This window comes from Myxocyprinus asiaticus, chromosome 35 (assembly GCF_019703515.2).
Source record: "Myxocyprinus asiaticus isolate MX2 ecotype Aquarium Trade chromosome 35, UBuf_Myxa_2, whole genome shotgun sequence".
NCBI classification, from domain to species: domain Eukaryota; kingdom Metazoa; phylum Chordata; class Actinopteri; order Cypriniformes; family Catostomidae; genus Myxocyprinus; species Myxocyprinus asiaticus.
Genome location: NC_059378.1, coordinates 18,759,897 through 18,778,396, shown reverse-complemented (window position 1 = coordinate 18,778,396; position 18,500 = coordinate 18,759,897). Strand labels below are relative to the sequence as shown.

Genomic DNA, 18,500 nt, shown 5'->3' with positions numbered 1-18,500 from the left:
TCATTATTTACAGTAATGATTGGCAGGGGCACATGCAGCATCTGGGGGCCGTACTGAGGTCGCTACGATGAGCGGGGCTCATGGCAAATCCAAAGAAGTACGCAATTGGGCAGGTGGAGGTACAGTATCGGGGGTTCCACTTGGGTTACAGGCAGGTGCGGCCCCAAATTGATAAAACCATTATGATTGCGACCTGCCCGAGACCCAAGACCAAAAAGGAGGTGAGGCAGTTCCTGGGACTGGCTGGCTATTATCGAAGGTTTGTGCCTAATTAGTCGGACGTCATCAGCCCGCTGACTGATCTCATGAGAAAGGGAGCTCCAGACCCGGTCCAGTGGACAGAGCCGTGCCAATAAGCATACACGCAGTGGTGGGCCAATTCTGCATTCCCCTGACTTCTCTCTCCCTTTTGTTATGCAGACAGACGCATCGGACAGAGGGCTGTGTGCTGTACTTTCCCAGGTGGTGGAGGGGGAGGAGCACCCAGTGCTGTACATTAGTTGGAAGCTCTCTATGAGAGAGACTAAGTACAACACCATAGAGAGTGCTTGGCCATCAAGTGGGTGGTCCTAACTCTCCTCTACTATTTGTTGGGACGAGCATTCACCCTCTGTTCGGACCATGCCCCACTCCAGTGGCTCCACCACATGAAGGATGCCAATGCCCGGATCACCCGTTAGTATCTGGCACTCCAGCCATTTAAGTTCGAGGTGGTCCACAGGCCGGGGGTCCAGATAGCTGTCACGGATTTCCTCTCCAGAAAGGAGGAGGGGGGGAGTCGGCAGTCAGGACGTTTCCCCGGCCTGAGTCGGGCAGTGGGGGAATGTGGAGGCGAGAACATTCTCACCTGTGATGAATTGCTGGTAATTGCTTGTTTCTGTGTTCACAGTAAGAGATGGGGGAAATAATAGGGCCAGTCCTCAGAGAGTGTGAGAGATAGAGTCCAGCTGACAAGCTGTTTGTGTGTGTTGGCCGATGCCGTTTTGAGAATTTACGTTTATGAAGCTTTAGTGTTACGCATTGAAGCGAACGCATTGTTTTGTAAATAAAAGTGACATTCCTGAGTTGGAATCGTCACCTCCCGCTTCTTCATTCTTTTGAATTTGTTACAGACATTTTCTACTGCATATGTTACTTTAAATCATCATCAAGTGTTTAAAACACCTTCTTTAACTGACCACATGCAATGTTCCACTGACCAGGTTGGCTAGTGTCACTGTTATGCTATTACCATAAATGGTTTAATTCTTGTCCCACTTCCTTCCTATTTTTCAATACCTACCCAATTGGCTCGTCGGCATTCTAGTTGTCACAAGCATATAAAACACTAGCAATCCCATAGTGGCAGTTACTGAGGCAGCATCGAAGTGACAGACTTGAAAGGAAACGTCTCTGTTATGAATGTAACTTTGGTTCCCTGAAAGGAGGGAATGAGACACTGTGTAGCTTTGCCGCACTACTGATTTTTCACTGTTAAGGGACAGAGAGATGCGAAGCAACAAGCGGAACCTGCCGATATGTCGTTAGTGTGATTTTATAGGGTTTCAGAGATTGGTACTGCTGCGAGGAGCTCCCATAGTGTAAGCTACTGACGTAGTGTCTCGTTACGTCCTTTTAGTGAATCAAGGTTACATTCATAATCAAGACTTTAGCATGTTTTTTTTTTTTTTTTTTTGTAAAAAAAAAGTTGACAGTCCTTATTCAGTGGGAACTTAAAAGGTTGTCTGTTGTCATTTCAAACCTAGAGACTCATCATTGTAACTTTATTCAAAAACAGCTTTCAAAGGGTCTTTTATTTTCTCTAAAACAGACAGTGGTAAAACAGTACGATCAAATTTCTCAATAGCTCTTAACATCTTGTTGGCATCAATCAAAAATAAATATCATTCTGAAATATCTAGATACTACAAATAATATTTTTTTTCTCCAAAATAATAAAGATGGAAGATTAATAGAATTAAAAAATGTAACACCAATGAAATACAGCATATATTTGTTAAATTAGGTGAAGATTAAAAATGTCCATGCTTTCTAATATCAGTCAATATATAGTTTTTAGACTTCAGCAAAAACAGCAATGAAAATACCTTAATTGACTACACTGAATATAAATTTTACATCAGTGCTCTTCAGTTGAAATGTAGATTCAAATGTGCTTTAGGTCCGGGGTTACAAGTGCACCTTAGTGGTGACCTCAGAACAGTGTTGCACCAAAACATGTACCCAAATACTCCATCATGCAGCCTTCCTCCTGTCTCTGAGAAACAAAAAACAGTAGTTTTAGCTCATAAGCACATAGTATGCAGTTTCATTATAAACACAGATGCGTTGTAGAGACTGCAGTCAATTAGAATGCTCTGAATGTGACTCAGTGAAAATATAAAAATAACTTACATTGTACCAACAGCAGACTGAGGCAAAGGATTGCGACCAGTGCAACACTACTTGTAATGGTTCCTTGGGCTGAATTGTCATTGAGATTAAGATGGTATTCAATGGTCCCATGTTCATGATGCTCCATGTTTTTGCACTTTGTGCTATGATCAAATGATTATATCATAGTTTAATCTCATGAGCAACCATAAATGTGCTGTAATATAAGATTTTTGTAGGGTATTTTCACATAGCATGATCTTGAAATTACTTTTTTTCAGTTCATTTCAAAGAGTTAAGTGTATGGTAAATGTTTGAATATAACAGCAACCTAAAGGAAAGAAATGTAATTGAAATATGCAGATGAGATATGACTTACAGTTGTTTCTGTAAATATTGCTTGCTGGTCTCGCAGGTCTGTGTCTGCTTCTCTGCAACATTTTGGAGCTGTTTGGCAGCAATTCGTAAAGCCTCACATGACTCCAACTCCTGGGCCTTCAGTGTCAAATTATGTTCCAGGGCTTCAATTTGGTCTGAAATGATAACGAAAAACACTCCTTCATCATAACAGCTCATAATGTTTTATAACTCAATGCCCACAGTACCCCTCACCATGTTAGCACTCCTCTTAACAATATTCCAAACATTCTTTGAAAAAAATAAACAATCATAATTCCATTGGCTTATAAGGTAATGTCTAGGCAGAGTGTCACTTATCAGTTTATTTCTTGAAGGGGCCTCGTGATGTCAGAGCACTATTTTGGGTCTTAGCTTGTAACTGGGTACAATGTGTTGTTCACTTGCTGCTTTGTCTTAGATTTGACACTGGTGTTCAAATATGGCCTTGGTGTGAAACATTTTTCTAGACATCACACCTATCCTGTTTTTTGAAAAGGTTTTCCAAAGCTGATATTTTGAGCAGGTTAAAGGGTTTAACAGGATGATTTTTAATCTATCTCACTTTTGTGTTTGCCACTATTTTCATACTGCATGCATTCAGGAGTCATTTCCTGCAGTTGTTTAGTGAGCCAGGAAATCCCTTGCAAATCACAATATTCTGGCTTTGAAACTTGTTGAATTTAAACAGAGCTGTTTTGCAGTTATTCCAAACATACCAAAGGCAGCAGAGGAAATCATTCAGATAAAATCAGCTACTCTTAATATTCACTCACATTGAACTTGCTTAAGTTTTCCATAAATGCACATCAATGCATAATATCAAAGGGTAGTTCATACAAAATGAAAATTCTGTCATCATTTTCTCACCCTCATGTTGTTCCTCAGTCATTATTAATTGCCATTGCATTTTTATCCCCCCCCCCCCCCCCCCATACAATGAAAGTGAATAGTAATGACGGTTCTGCCTAACATGACAACAAAACGACAACAAATTTTACATTTTTTGGGTGAACTAACCCTTTTGTATGAGAAGAAAAAGAAGAAGAATCTTACAAAAAAGTTCAAAATGATAGGTATTATACAGTTTGTTAGCTTGCTACATATTGTTATAATAGCCACTGTGGAGAAATCCATGTTACAAACAAGAACTGCCTATTTGTTGTCCAAGTTTCTATGGTTACATGGGAAAATGCATCTAAGAATATCGTCAGAGCGAGAGAGAGCACTCCTTTCATGGCTGATCTGACGAGAGGAAAAACTCTGACGTGAATTTTCCTACCTTTCTGCAGGATGATTTCAGCAGTGAGGTTCCACTCCATGCTTTTGTATTCTTCAATCTTGCTCTCCAGTAAGGTTATGTTACTATTCAAAAAGGCCTGTGACAAAACAAAAAGTTAATTAAACAGAAGTTCATAACTGGGGTGAAGTTTGGCCATGGATGTTAACACTAAGATATTAGGGAGTGGCTGTGAGATCTCACAAGTGTGTGAGTGAACACCATCACCTCCAAAGGTCAAAAACAGTAGAATATTACACATACTGTACATGACCAAAATATCACTCCAGAGTAAAATTATTTTGCTCAAAGGTTGCTATTTTATTGCTCAGAGGATTCTCAGTTATGCCTCATGTAAGAATTCACTTTGTCTCAGATGTATTTTCCAATTAGACACAAATTAGTAAATTGTTGACATGAAAAAATAGATTTTTGTTTAGCTCAGATAAATTTGCTTTGGATAAATTTAATGACAAATGCATGTGCTCAAACTGAAATCTCTACATTTTGATTGTAGACCTTGCTATATTGACAAATCCAAGCACAGTTTGTAACATGGTTGAAATGTCTAGAGGAGACACATGTGAGATTACTGAAGTCTTTTTCTTTGAAGAAAAGCCTGAGAAGCAGAAGACTTTGCCAAAAGACTCCATTTGCTCTCCATTTTATTGTATTGCTATCTAGCAGAGAAACAATTATTTAAAAAATCGTATTTGTGATGTCTATGAGAGGAATATTTTCTGTGTTCCTATGAGAGAACCTCTCTTTATACAATATAATGCCCTCAAGTAAAGGTAGCCTAAATGTTGTGGAGGAAACATTAATAACTGCAGGAACAATGTGAACATTATCATTACAGTTTTTCCAGGAAGAGAGGTGACTGATATCATGCCCTCTCTGTGGGAGAGAGCTGCTCTTAATGTTAGGACTATTTGATTTTACATTTGCATAACTATTCAGATTTAGCTTGAGATTACCTGTTTGTTGCTTCCCGTTGGTTTTTTAAAATGTATTTATGGAAAACAAAGCCATTTAAGAAAATGAGTAACCCCACAATCTATTAATTTACCAAACGATCAGTTGTACTGAAGCTTTAAAAGAGAAAAAATAGAGGGAGATGTTTGTGTGGATATCTGAGAGGTCTTTAAGCCAAACATGGTGAACAAGAAGCAGTACTCACATTTTCCTGCTGGCTGGACTCAAGAGACACGTTGAGTAATCGCAACTGCTCCTTGTACTGGTCGATTTGATTTTGTAGGAGAGTCTGATTCCTCCATCCCTGTCTCACTAGGATCTCTAGGGCTCTTCGGTCTTTGATCCACACGATCTTTGCCTCTTCATGTGTTTCTGTGAGGGCTTGCATCTCTGTGCGACACTGGGTGGCTCCTTTCATCTCGGGCGAAGTGGCCCATACCACAATAATGATAAGGGAGATGATTGACCACAAGGCCAGGCAGGCAATCACAATGTTTCGCGTTGTCTGGGACGATTTCGAGTTTGCCATCCCGATAGGGAAGTAATTGAAAGAAAAACAGACCTCTGTTAGATGCAGCAATGTTCTCAGGTAGGAAAAGACTCCGGGCGGAGTGGGTGGATGGGTGTGTGTGTGTCCAGCTGCTGTATGTTTGCTTGTGAGAGAGTGAGGTGGTGACAGGAGACTCCCTGAAAGTAAAATGAAACTTTTAAAGCCTGGGCTTCCCCTCAAACATTACGAAAGGGGAGTGGCTTTTCTCCTGCTGATGGGACCTGCTCTGCCTCCGTCCTGTTCCTCAGCCCGCTAAATACACAGCTTGCTGCTACGTGACGCCTCAACTAGAGATTATACTTAGCATTATTGGGAAAACCAAAAACCTACCTCCCTCCTGTTTTCACTACAAGAGTCTGCTTCAGATTCCATTCCTCAGTCTTGGGGAGTGTCTTGGCAGAGGTCCTGGCTTTTGGGAGAGTTTGGTACCTCTGCTATGTCTTTTTTTTTTTTTTTTTTTTTTTTTTTAAGAGCCTCGGTGCAGAGGCAACTCAGTGTTTCCTGAACTTTTGCCAGGCACATGCCTCTCGCAGCTACACACACACACAGACTCATGGTAGCTTTTAAAAGTTAAGGGAGTATTGACTCCAAAAGTAGCAGCAGACCAACCTCTCAAAAAGAACATACATTTGGATTTTATTGCTCTTCTATTCGTCTCTATATAGATTATATCTGTTGCTCATTTTTCCTTTGTATAACTACGTAGATGGACAGATATACAGTATAAACATAGATACTCATATACAGCTTTCCTGTAAAGCCTTCACATATAGCTCAAGCATCCTCTATTGGGTTAAGAGCAGCAGTTCTGAGCAGTATGCTGCTGGTTTGAGTTCAAGCAGCGCTTTGAAATTCTTCTTCTCAATGCTTCAAGTTATGAGTCATCAGTGGGGGGATGATTACATAATGCTGAAGGGTGGTGGCTGTTTCCATGGGCAGCAGCCCCCTAGTACTGGATTCCTGTGTTTGATTTACATTTGCAAGATTCTGGTGCATTTTTTAACAGTTTTATTTCAATTGGCAAGATTACTAGCATTTCAGATGATGTTGCACAGTTCTGGTGGTGTTGTTCTAATTTTTATACATGTGGAAAACAAAATTAAAAACTTCTCAGGCACGTTTATGGGTTCTTCTTCAATTATTCAGTTTTTCCAAAATATTTAAAAATGTTTGACATCAGCAAATGTTTAATTTTTCTAATTAGCATAGTGCTTTTTAATAAAGTACAATGAAATGAAAAATGAAAGAAGAAAATGTGAGTTGAGTTTACCCAAGCAGTTCCTTGGGTTTTCTGGGTGGTATCCAGGGTGTTTCTGTGTGGTTGGTATGATGTTCTGGGTGGTTGCTAGGTGATTGCTTACTGGCCCATGTCAAAAGAGCCTAAGTCACTACATCAGAGTCAGAAATGGGGGGCATGGGGCAAAGATGCTACCTAAAATGTCCCCCAAATGTAAAATGTGTCAAATGTGTAAAAATGCCCATGTCATGAATACTTCTTATGTGTGTGTATATATATATACACATAGTATATCTGATATTGTTATTAATATTCTATTATAGTCCTAGTTATACATGTTATGGCATAAAATATGATTTGATGTAGATTTAATTGTTAGTATAAGAGGTAATAAATTCTCAGTCTTTAGAATTTGTATGAATTAATTAAATTAGCATATCTGACATAAATGGATGGGGCACAGACAAAATATAAATTGTTAATATTTAAATGGTTAGACAAATTATGCCCTTATAAAGGTAAAAAATGCCCTTGAAAATCAAATCCAGGGGCAAGTATTGCTCACTGTTTTATCGTCCACCAGGCAAAAACATAGAGTAGGGAAAGTACAAAAAAAAAAAAAAGTATCAGCACATATCTCCTCAGTAAGGAATTTTTTTTTTTTACACTTTACTGAAGTAACAAGTAATTATAAATATTTGCCCTCACAAACTACTCTCTAAAATCAAGATGGGATAAAGACACATCATATTTGTGAATTTCTGGGCAGGATCATAACGAGAGATTCCAGAAATCCAGAGTTAGTATACACACACAGACATTGTAATATACACATTCTCTCCTGTTCATAGTCATTTATCATGTTCTGTAAATAATTATAAACTGTATGTATGAGGTAATGAGAAATATGACAAATAGTGTGCTTTATTTAAGTTCACAGTAGAAATATAGAGAAGGCAAAAAGCAGTTCAGGGACATTATAGGTTGAATGTGTTTGTGTCGCTCCATGTTTGTTTTAAAACACTTACTTTTACCCAGTGTATAAATAAAATAATCACTGGTACCATAAAACAGGTCAGACTCTTTATACTAAAATGTATAGTTGCAGGGAAAAGCAGGATTTATTCATAAATTGCTCATAAAATTGGAAGTCTTTGAAAATGTGAAGTTTTGTAAAGAAGAAGGGTGCAGAATTCTTCCTAATCATTGTGCGGGTCTGATCCACAATTACAGGACACATTTGGTGAAGGTTAATGCTGCAAATGGAGAGTCAACCTGACATTAAATCCAAGGGTTCACATTCTTTATACATGGTTATTATAGTTTTGTGGTTTTTAATTAAGTTTTAATTTGTATTTCGTTTTCAATTTCAAATTATTATTTAGTTTAGTTTCAGTTATTTTATCAACTCTGTTTGTTAGTTTTAGTTTAGTTTTAGCTTTTCAATTAACTGTAGTTTTCATTTTTATTTTAGTCTATCAATATATTTTATTTTTATTCCTATTTCAGTTAACACATATGATTTGGCAGGGGACAACTTTGTGTAATGTTCTTTAAATTAAATGATTCCCTATCCAGTCCAGATTACACATAGGTCTACAGTGTATAGCTAGGCTGACATACCACATAACCGAATGTGGGCACACGCACACACGAAACTCATGGGAAAGTAGATGGCATGTTTGCAATGCAACATATGGATATCTTACAAGAAAAAACTATTTTGTAACATGCACAAGTCAAAATATTAAAAACGAAAACTGAAAATATTTTATGATCATTTCAATTTCATTTTTGTTAGTTTTAGTTTCAGTTTAGTTTTATGGAAACTTTTAGTTTAGTTTCAGTTTCAGTTAACTACAATAACCTTGCTTTGTCCACCCTGCACTGTAAATGTTTACACAGTGTTCAATTAAGACATGAAAATGTATAATATTTTTGTGTGTTCATTTTATAAGCAGTCAGTGTTTGTCGGTTGCAGTGGCGTTGCTAGGATTGGAAGAGGTAATGTCCTTAGCTGATTTTATTAATTGGCATTATTTAGTTTCACTGAATTAGTGAGCTACCTTCTGGATGCTGACCACATCATTGATGCTTCATCTGACTAAAATAAAGAAAAGGGTAAAAATTACTGATATTTATTTGTTTACATGGCATGGAAGTAAATGACCAACTCTAATGTATTTAGATTGTATGGATGATTATTCACTTGTGAACAATAAAAACAAAACAAAAATCCTGAAATATTGAATAAGAATTCAGGCCCTTTATAAAATAACTGTCTGCATAAATCAATCTGCTTCTCATTTACTGGCCTGCCATAGATTATGTCATACCTCTTGAGCTCCCTTTTCTCCTCCTGACTGGCTGTGTCTGTTTTCTGAAAAATACAGCTATATTCTGCATGTCTTTACATCTGAAAATATAATTTATAAAATGGTTTAAGATGTCCGCCTACACGTAGCATACTTCAAGAAATGTACTACAAGGCTGCATATTAATTTGGGCAAATTGTATAATTAATTGAGAAGCAGCAAGCTAGCCAACTAATTTCTAATTTAACTATAGCTTAGTAGGAACAACTGATTTGCCCAACATTAGGTAAGTAACAGTACAGTAACTATCAAACAGATACTGTACCTAGCTGGTTATATCTAATATCTAGCTCTTTAAAATGTACAAGAACGGGGGGGCCTGGGTAGCTCAGCGAGTAAAGACACTGGCTACCACCCGTGGAGTCGCAAGTTCAATTTCAGGGCATGCTGAGTGACTCCAGCCAGGTCTCCTAAGCAACCAAATTGGCCCGGTTGCTAGGGAGGGTAGAGTCACATGGGGTAACCACCTTGTGGTCGCTATAATGTGGTTCGCTCTCAGTGGGGCACGTGGTGAGTTGTGCGTGGATGCCACGGAGAATAGTGTGAGCCTCCACATGCTCAGCATGCCATGTGATAAGATGGACGGATTGACGGTCTCAAACGCAGAGGCAACTGAGATTCGTCCTCTGCCACCTGGATTGAGGCGAGTCACTACGCCACCACAAGGACTTAGAGCACATTGGGAATTGGGCATTCCAAATTGGGGAGAAAAGGGGAGAAAATAAAATCATTTAAAAAATTAAATAAATAAATAAATAAAATGTATAAGAACATTTTTCCTTTACAATGTATGTGTATTTATTTGCACATTTTTTAACATACTGTACAATTGAATAACATTAATTTATTTCTGCCAAATAATGTCAAAGTTCAAACAATAAACTTACCAGGTCACATTGTAAACTGTGAACAACTGTTAAGTGTAGAATTTAGCCATAAGATCTCAATTTCGCGGGAACAGGTAGTGTTAAGCTGGCTATAAATGCGAGAGCTTTAAATCCCAGCTGACAGTCATTTCTGCAGTGACCTGAATGAATGCGCAAGCAGTAATACACCAGTGCTTTTCATTACAGACAGACAGACTACTGGGTGAACAAAGTCAAATTCATAAAACATATTATATTTGTGAAGTTAGACGTGAGAATCTTCCAAAAAGACCAAAGGCTTGGAACAATACATCAGGGGCTTAAGCCTTCACAACACCCCTGGTCTGTTGGTGTGACTTAGTTGAAATCAAGTCTTATGATTAATATCCAGCATGCTAAATCTTTGTGTGTGCAACTACTAAAGAGTTTTGAAAACTGTTTCCACAAGTTGTCCTTGGGGTTTGATGATTTGAAGGCAACATCCAGTGCATGATATAGCATTAGCCTACATCACTTTTAAAACATGACCAATTCTGCTGTCAGATTCTAATCAGACAACAGAAGAGTTTGTGGATCTGTCGTAAAGTCTTGTCTGTGCACATACTGTATATTATAATAATGTCTAAGTTCTTCTGTTCACACAACACAAGGAAACCTAGTAGAGGCAGAAAATGACATGTGGGCTGCACCTCCCTCCAGTGGTTTAATATCTCATGATCTCATGATCATATCTTAGATCTATTGTTCTGTGACTGTTACTACTGACAATACACAGTCTGAGAGAAAGTGGCATCATACAGACAGCCAAACTTCAACAGCTCTGGCCAATTTAACCTTAGATTATGAAAATGGCTCTTCAAACAAGCTGCAACATAAAACTGTTTTCTATTCTGAATCTCGCACTGCACTGTAAGTGTCTTTTCTATTTTAAGTTCGTTATTTGAGGTTTATTTCAATGTTTTGCTGCTTTAATTAGACTTCACTGTCATTAAATATAGGCCTATGTATATTTAATTTATATGAATTCATCTTTTAAGCATTATAACACTGTACAATAACCAATAGAGAATGAAAGAACTGAGACAAGATATGAAATTGTTTAAAGAAAAAAAAATTAAGTTGGGATTATTTAACTTGAAATTTCCTCCATAATTCCACTTTGAATACATACTGTGCATGTAATTTCAGGCTTTTTATGGGAGACCTCAATGAACCTCTCTGTGCACCAGGGACAAAATGCCACACTGAGCTGCCCACTGAGGCCGAACAGCCGCATAGGGGTTATGAGCTGGTACAAACAGGCCCCTGGGCAGGGACCACAGTTCATTCTGTCCTACAGTTTGAGTAACACTTCACGTATGCACTATGGAACTGGACTGAACCAGAGCAGATATGCCATCTTAACTAGGCATGGTTTAAAACATCATCACCACTTGCAAATCATCATGACTTCGGAAAATGACACTGCCATTTATTATTGTGGGTTTTCAGGCAAAAATCAGACACAAGAAGTTCTAGGCAGGTACTAAAAAACAAACAAACAAAAGTGCTTATTCTGCAAAAGGGCTTTGTTACAAACAGGATTTGGGGTCAATCTAAATCATCATAATGACATTATTGTATATAGTTTTCTATAATGTTCACAGATGCTACATACAGAAATGCATAGATAAATGAATAGTTTGTTGTGAATAAATAAATATTCTGTCTGCATTAGTATACAATACTATTTTCCATCAGTAACATTTCATTAAAGCCGTCTTTGTAATGTTCAAATATTTCTGCCTTGCATTGCACAACCTCAAAACTTTGGTCTAATTGGATCAATTGGTTCCCAAGAGATCTGTGCAGAAGTGCTTGCAGTGTTGTGATAGAATGTGCATCTGTCTCTGCCACTAAACCAATGGCTCTTTCCTGTTTTTATGTCCTTTTTAACCGAATAACAGCCAAATAACACATTATTTAACAGACAACAATATTGTACATCACATCAAATGTGAAATCAAATGTGAAAAAAGAAATTATCAGTAACACTTTGCAATACGGTTCTATTTGTTAACATTAGTTAATGCATTAGGTATCATGAACTAACAATGAACAATATATTTTTTACAGCATTTATTCATCTTTGTTAATGTTAGGTAATAAAAATACCAGCGGTTCATTGTTAGTTAATGTTAGTTCATAGTGCATAAACTAATGTAAACATATACAACTTTTGTTTTAAAAAATGTGTTACTATATGTTGAAATTAACAGAAACTAAGATTTATAAATGATTTAAACCCTTTACAATAAAGATCTGTAAAGTTATTTGGATTTTTACAAATTATCTTTAAAATACTTTGTCCTGAAAAAGGGACGTTTCGTTTTTTTGCTGAGTTTAGCTTATATGTATTCCCTTTCCAAATGTAATGCATTCAGTTCCTCTCCTAAGAATAGTTCACTTCGAGCACCACTACAAATTTAGAAACCATAATGTCACTCCAGATAGCCTGAGATGGAGATTCTTGTGTCAAGAGACAAAAGCCGGGGCTAAATTATGGATATAGCCAATGGAGCCAGTGCTCCAAGGCATTGAACTGTCAGGGGCCTTAATGTTACAGCTTAATCATACAAAACAATGATTATAATAATAATAATAATTGTAGAACATCAAATAAACAACACTATCAGGATATATCTGTTTTTGTACTTCAGAAAACATTGCCCATGATTAAAAGATTGAGGTACAGTAAAAGGAGTGATGCATTTCTGATGTGCTAGTATCATTTCAGTGGTGACGAAAAATCTCGTCTTTGGAAATATTTATATAATTTATCAGAAGTAAAAAAAAAAAACAATGCACTTGGATCTCCGGTGTAGATCACAAGAAAGAAAAAAAGAAGAAGAAAGCCTTACTGTTCTCAAATGTGTGGGATGATCTTTGAAATATCAGTGATTCTGATTTTTTAATGCAAAAGACATTTTAAGTTGAAATATCTGCAGAAAATAACATACAGCCTACCCATCATTAGTGTACAAACACCATGCCTTGTAATTAATATTTTTTGTAAAGCCTGGTGTCATATTAAGGCCATTGTACAAGATAAAATAAAAATGATTAGTTGTGTTTCCTGAAACATTTTTAATTTTGCCGGCTGCCTTTAAGAAGGATTCGACTGTGTAATGGTTGATTGCTTTTAAATGCTTGTACAGAAGGAACATCTGCACATGGGACATTCTCCCCTTAACTGTCAACTTCTGTGTCAGCTTTATAAGAGTCAACACTAAATGAAACCAAGCTCCATTAACTCTAGAGGGAAATCATATTGCAGCCTGCATTTACAAAAATAAAACAGAAACGACACATAAGGAAACTACATGAAACAGAAAAGAAATGAGTGAGATTAACAGAATGGAAATGGGTGTGCTGATCACCTCTCTGCTTCTGCTTGGGTAAGATTTCAAAGACAAAAGCTAAAAGAATTAATTAATGTTTTAATGTAGTGTATCATGTAGCTCACTGCAGGTCTCTTGCAGCATTGTATTTGGTGAGAAGGACCAAATTAACCACATGTTTAGCAGAGGACTTCAAATTATTGTGGAAGGTAAGAGGTGCTTTTAGTCATTATATGTCCCTGAATTTAAAATTAAAAGTTAAACGTACAAGTTAGAAAACATGGTTTTGGTCAGGGCTATAGCATTCAAACATGGGAATTTGCTGTATAATTTAGAAAATTCAAATAGTAGGGTTCAGCGAGGGATCTAGGGGCCTGAGGTTCCCGTTGATCAGCTTGTATGTGCCTAGCGGTCAGCTCGCAGGGCTCTGGTTTTAAAGCTGCCTTTGGCAGTCTAGGGCTGCACGGCCTGAGGCTTTTGAGGCCCCTGACAGTTCAATGCCTCAGAGCACTAGCCTCATTGGCTATATCCATAATTTAGCCCTGGCTGTTGTCTCTTGACACAAGAATCTCCATCTTAGGCTACCTGGAGTTACATTATAGTTTCTAAATTTGTAGCGGTGCTTAGGAGAGGAACTGAATGCATTACATTTGGAAAGGAAATACATATAAGCTATATTTAGAAGCAAATTTCTGAAAATTCAGAAAATGTGATTAATCGTGTTATATCCAAAAACATGAAGAACTTGTCAGCGTTTACGAGCTTCGTAGCATCATATCTTTCCAAGATATTTAAGAAATTTGTTTGAGGCAGATAGTTGCTAAGAGATATCCCTAGCAACTATCTGCCTCAAACTATTTTTATTTATTTTTTTATTTTTTGCCAAACTATCACTTTTGATGCATGCTAGTTTCCACCCACGTTTTCATAAGAGTTCTAAATCATGAACCAAACCAACCAGTTCCGAGGTGAATCACAACATTACAAACTTTAATTTGAACAAAAATCAGACAAAAAGACAAAGGTTCAAGATTGTGTACATGCTGTCTTTCATGAGGGCATGATCTACAATCCCATGAAGAATTGTGAATGACATAATTGAATTAAAAAAGATACAAAAAATAGGGTTGCCACGCGTCCCGTAAAATACAGACGGCGTCACGGTGAAATCGTTCCAGATCGCCAATTTAACATTTAAATAAGTTGGAAAATTACGGTGGGTAAGGGACCGACTGAAAAGTCCACACATTGTGCTAAAACGTGCTAATACTGTGGAGGGTGTGGTAAGGGACCGTCTGAAAAGTCCACAAATGGTGGTAAAACTGTGGAGTATTTCTATATAAATGTTCAATAAGATCCAACAATCAATACAATCATAAAGACAAGTACAGGTGAAGAAATTTTTTTTAATAATATAAAATAAATGAAAATTATAACAAAAATTAAAAAAATATGTATAAACCATCCATAATGTATACATAAGATAAAGAAGATAAATAATCGAAACATTTTTAATAAATATATTTTTTACATATAAATGATGTATTTTTTTTATTTATTTATTTTATTATTATTATTTTTTTATAAGGCATGGGTCAGGAAAGTTTTCATTTTAGCATATAAGAAAGGATATACAATTTTTATTAATAACGCATATTAACTCAAAGCATTTATTGCTAAAACTGTGGAGGACGTTTAAGTGTCCCTTATTTTAAAACTTCAAAAGTGGCAACCCTAAATAGACATAAAGGTGCTGTAGGTGATTTTTTATGGAAAGATATGCAAAAAAATAAATAAAAATAAAAATAATGTCCTACTCCCTGAAAGATATCACTGAATAAGTGTCTTGAGATATCTCACCAGGCTCTGTAACAGCTCCATACATTGTAAACAGCAAAAATAAAAATAAAAAACATGTGTCCGCGGGCCGCGGTTATGACGCTTTCTGTCTGTCAATCATTTGGCGCGTTCTCATAGTGTTGTGGTTGCAGCGAATTATTGAGGCTTAATGCCATATTCTGTTTTATAATTTGTTAGTTGAGGGCGCTCTTTCGCTACTATTGTGTTTGACAACCATGGGAACATACTTTGTGTCGGTTTTAACGTATCGGTGCATGGGGCGTGGAAAGGGGGCGTGGCAAAACAGCTCAGTCTCGTGGAAGTTAGAATGGCTAAAATCTCTTACAGCACCTTTTATGTTGTTGAATATAAGTATATAAACTATATATTTTAACTGTATTGAAAAGATATACTATACAAATATAGAAGTAGTTTGAGAGCGTAGGCAGACCGACTCCATTGGCTTCATTCACAGTGCATCATGCAAGTGGATTTATAGGATCATGGGTAATGTAGTTCTTTGCCATGAATTCCGCTATTAAACACGATTTCTAAAAATGAAATTTACATAATGCAGACTGATGGCTTCAACAGAAGCATACACCATCGATTAACAACATTGAAGCTCATGGTCTGCCTTTAAAGAGTTAAGTAATCATTAAAAATGAATTGCCTATGGAAATAATGAATGGGATTTTTACTTTCGAAACCTGACTGTTGCACTTTTTTGGAGGTAGTTCATGCCCTCATGAAAGACGATAAGTAGACAGTCTTGTACCTTTGTCTTTTGAGTCTAATTGGCTAATCAAATACTATTTTGCTACAAATTAAAATTTGTAATGTTGTGATTCACCTCGGAGCTGGTTGGTTTTGTTCATAGCTTAGAACTCTTATGAAGGATTTTATGAATACCCTATGGAAAAAAATGAATGGCAAAAATACTTCTGGAACCAAGACAGCTGAAAATGTGATTGGTGATTTTATATTTGAATGAATGGTTCTTGGCCAGAATGAAATCAAATATGCAAATCACAGTACTGTATTTGTCAGAGCAACAGGCCTTAATGTCTTGTGGAGAGGGGAAGGGATAGAATAGAGTACCGTCAGTTTAGAAGAGCTGTCTGCACACAAGAATACATTTAGTACAGTATATACACTACTGCTCAAAAGTTTAGGGTCATTCACTCATTTTTTTTTTTATTTTTTTTTTCACATTTTAGAATAATAGTAAAGTCATTAAAACTATGGAATAACAAATGGAATTATGGGAATTATGTTGTGACTAAACAAAATACAAAATAAATCAAAACTGTGTTATATTTTAGCATCTTCAAAGTGGCCACACTTTGCCTAGATTTTGCAGAAATGTACTCTTGACATTTTCTCAACCAACTTCTTGAGGTATCACCCTGGGATGCTTTTTAAACAGTATTGAAGGAGTTCCCATCTATCACTTATTGGCTGCTTTTCTTAATTATTTGGTCCAAGTCATCAATTTCAAAACCTTTTTTTTAAATTAAATGTTAGTTTTGTAATTAAATAAATTAATATGTTGGCACAATTATATTTTTGTCTACAAAACTAATTTCAAACATTTAAGCATACGCCTTCAGACCAAAAGATTTTTAAGATCATGAGAAACATTTCGGTCAAGTGACCCTAAACTTTTGAACGGTAGTGTAAATAGAATTTTTCTTCTGGTTGCTCACATTTACTCATAACGAGATCTTGACAACTGTTTTTCAGTTCCACGTGTTATTGTTGATCATCCGGTGACTCCAAAGGTGCACCTTCTTCTACCTGTCAGAGTTCAGAGGAAGCCCTCTGCGACAGTCACACTTGCATGTGTCATCACTGGATTACAGTCCAAAGCAGTAAAGATCACATGGATAGTAAATGGAGAAACAGGCTCCAAAAAGCACGCCAGCACACCACAGGTGCAAAGGGAGCCTGGAGGTACATTCACTGCTGTGGGACTGTTCTCAGTTCTGTCTCATAAATGGAGTCGTGAGAATATGTATGAGTGTAAGGTAACATACAGAGGAGCCTTTTACTATGATAAGGCACAGCCCTCTCTCTGCAGTCCTCCTGAAGTATTTTAATTTTTTCCTGGGCTAGAGCCTTTCTGATTCACTCTATTATGTGTATGATACAGCCCTGTAAGTAAGATGAAACATTGTGTTTTTCATCTTATAATGCTAAACTTTGTTATATAGTAAGTGCTGTGCCTTCCATTTTTAAAGTATGGTATTTTTATTTTTGGCTGCACCTTCTCTTTTGTTGGATGATTTTCTGCTTTTATATGTATTATACAAACAAGAGATAACTGCTTATTATTAAGTAAAACTTGAGCTTAATCTTCCACCTTGAAAAACATGTGATAGTAAATAAACTGTTCACAAAATAAAAATGTACTTTACTACATGGGCTAAATCTTCCTAAATGTAAAACATGTCACAGTAGCAGAACCACAAAATTAAAATGTAATCTGTAATGTAACTTATTATAATTTTAGTTTATTTATTTATTATTTTTAGATTTGAATGCAAAGTTGAAGTGCTGTTATTAAAACTAAAGTTCCACAAGGGGGAGCTCGAGGTTTAATTTAAACCTGTTTACAGGTCTTTATAAAAGGTCACGAGGAGGGCAGTATGTAGAGACACACTTCCTTCTTTCAGAAACATTTTGTACTTGCTCCTCTCATTTCTTGTTTTTAACATCTTCAGGCAAAAAAGTACTGAACACTAACCTTCTCTGCTGACTCCAATTACAATAATGTTCTTAAAGGAATATTCCGGGTTCAATACATGTTAAGACCATCCGACTGCATTTGTGGCATAATGTTGATTACCACAAAATTTAATTTCCACTTGTCCCTCCTTTTCTTTAATAAAAGAAAAAAGAAAAGAAGCAAAAATCTGGGTTCCAGTGAGGCACTTACAATGGAAGTGAATGGGGCCAATCTGTAAACGTTAAAATTCTTTTGCATTTCAAAAGTATAGCCACAAGACATAAACCACATGCGTGTTAACACGATTTTAGTGAGATAAAGCGGCTTACTAACCTTTTCTGTGTAGTTACATCCAATTTTACAACTTTGTTGTAATGCCGTAAACCCTGTAATCCTGCGAAAATTACTATTTAAACAACTACACCTCAAATAATACATGTATTGAATGTAAGTGCTTTTATAAAATTATAAGCTTCTTAATTCTGCCTTTAAACGCTAA

General features: G+C 36.6%; 1 protein-coding gene and 1 gene segment (V, D, J or C); one reads left to right on the top strand and one right to left on the bottom strand.

Moving 5' to 3' along the window:
* Nucleotides 1-1,774: 1,774 nt before the first annotated feature.
* On the bottom strand, nt 1,775-5,854 carry LOC127426565 (uncharacterized). Its single transcript, XM_051673457.1, has 5 exons — nt 5,229-5,854; nt 4,052-4,148; nt 2,753-2,906; nt 2,395-2,537; nt 1,775-2,257 (listed from the first exon to the last, which is right to left on the bottom strand). Coding segments are annotated over exons 1-5 (720 nt in total). The 5' UTR covers nt 5,553-5,854; the 3' UTR covers nt 1,775-2,255.
* Nucleotides 5,855-13,252: 7,398 nt separating this feature from the next.
* Nucleotides 13,253-18,087, top strand: LOC127426567 (Ig mu chain C region secreted form-like). The segment is given in 3 exon segments: nt 13,253-13,488; nt 13,573-13,640; nt 17,017-18,087. Coding segments are annotated over 3 exon segments (483 nt in total).
* The last annotated feature ends 413 nt before the right edge of the window (nt 18,088-18,500 follow it).

Coding starts and splice junctions, on each gene's coding strand:
- LOC127426565 (XM_051673457.1), bottom strand. CDS start 5,552: ATGGCAAACTCGAAATCGTCCCAGACAACGCGAAACATTGTGATTGCC. Junction 2,907..4,051: donor TGAAATCATCCTGCAGAAAG/GTAGGAAAATTC, acceptor TTATCATTTCAG/ACCAAATTGAAGCCCTGGAA. Junction 2,538..2,752: donor CAATATTTACAGAAACAACT/GTAAGTCATATC, acceptor ATTTGATCATAG/CACAAAGTGCAAAAACATGG.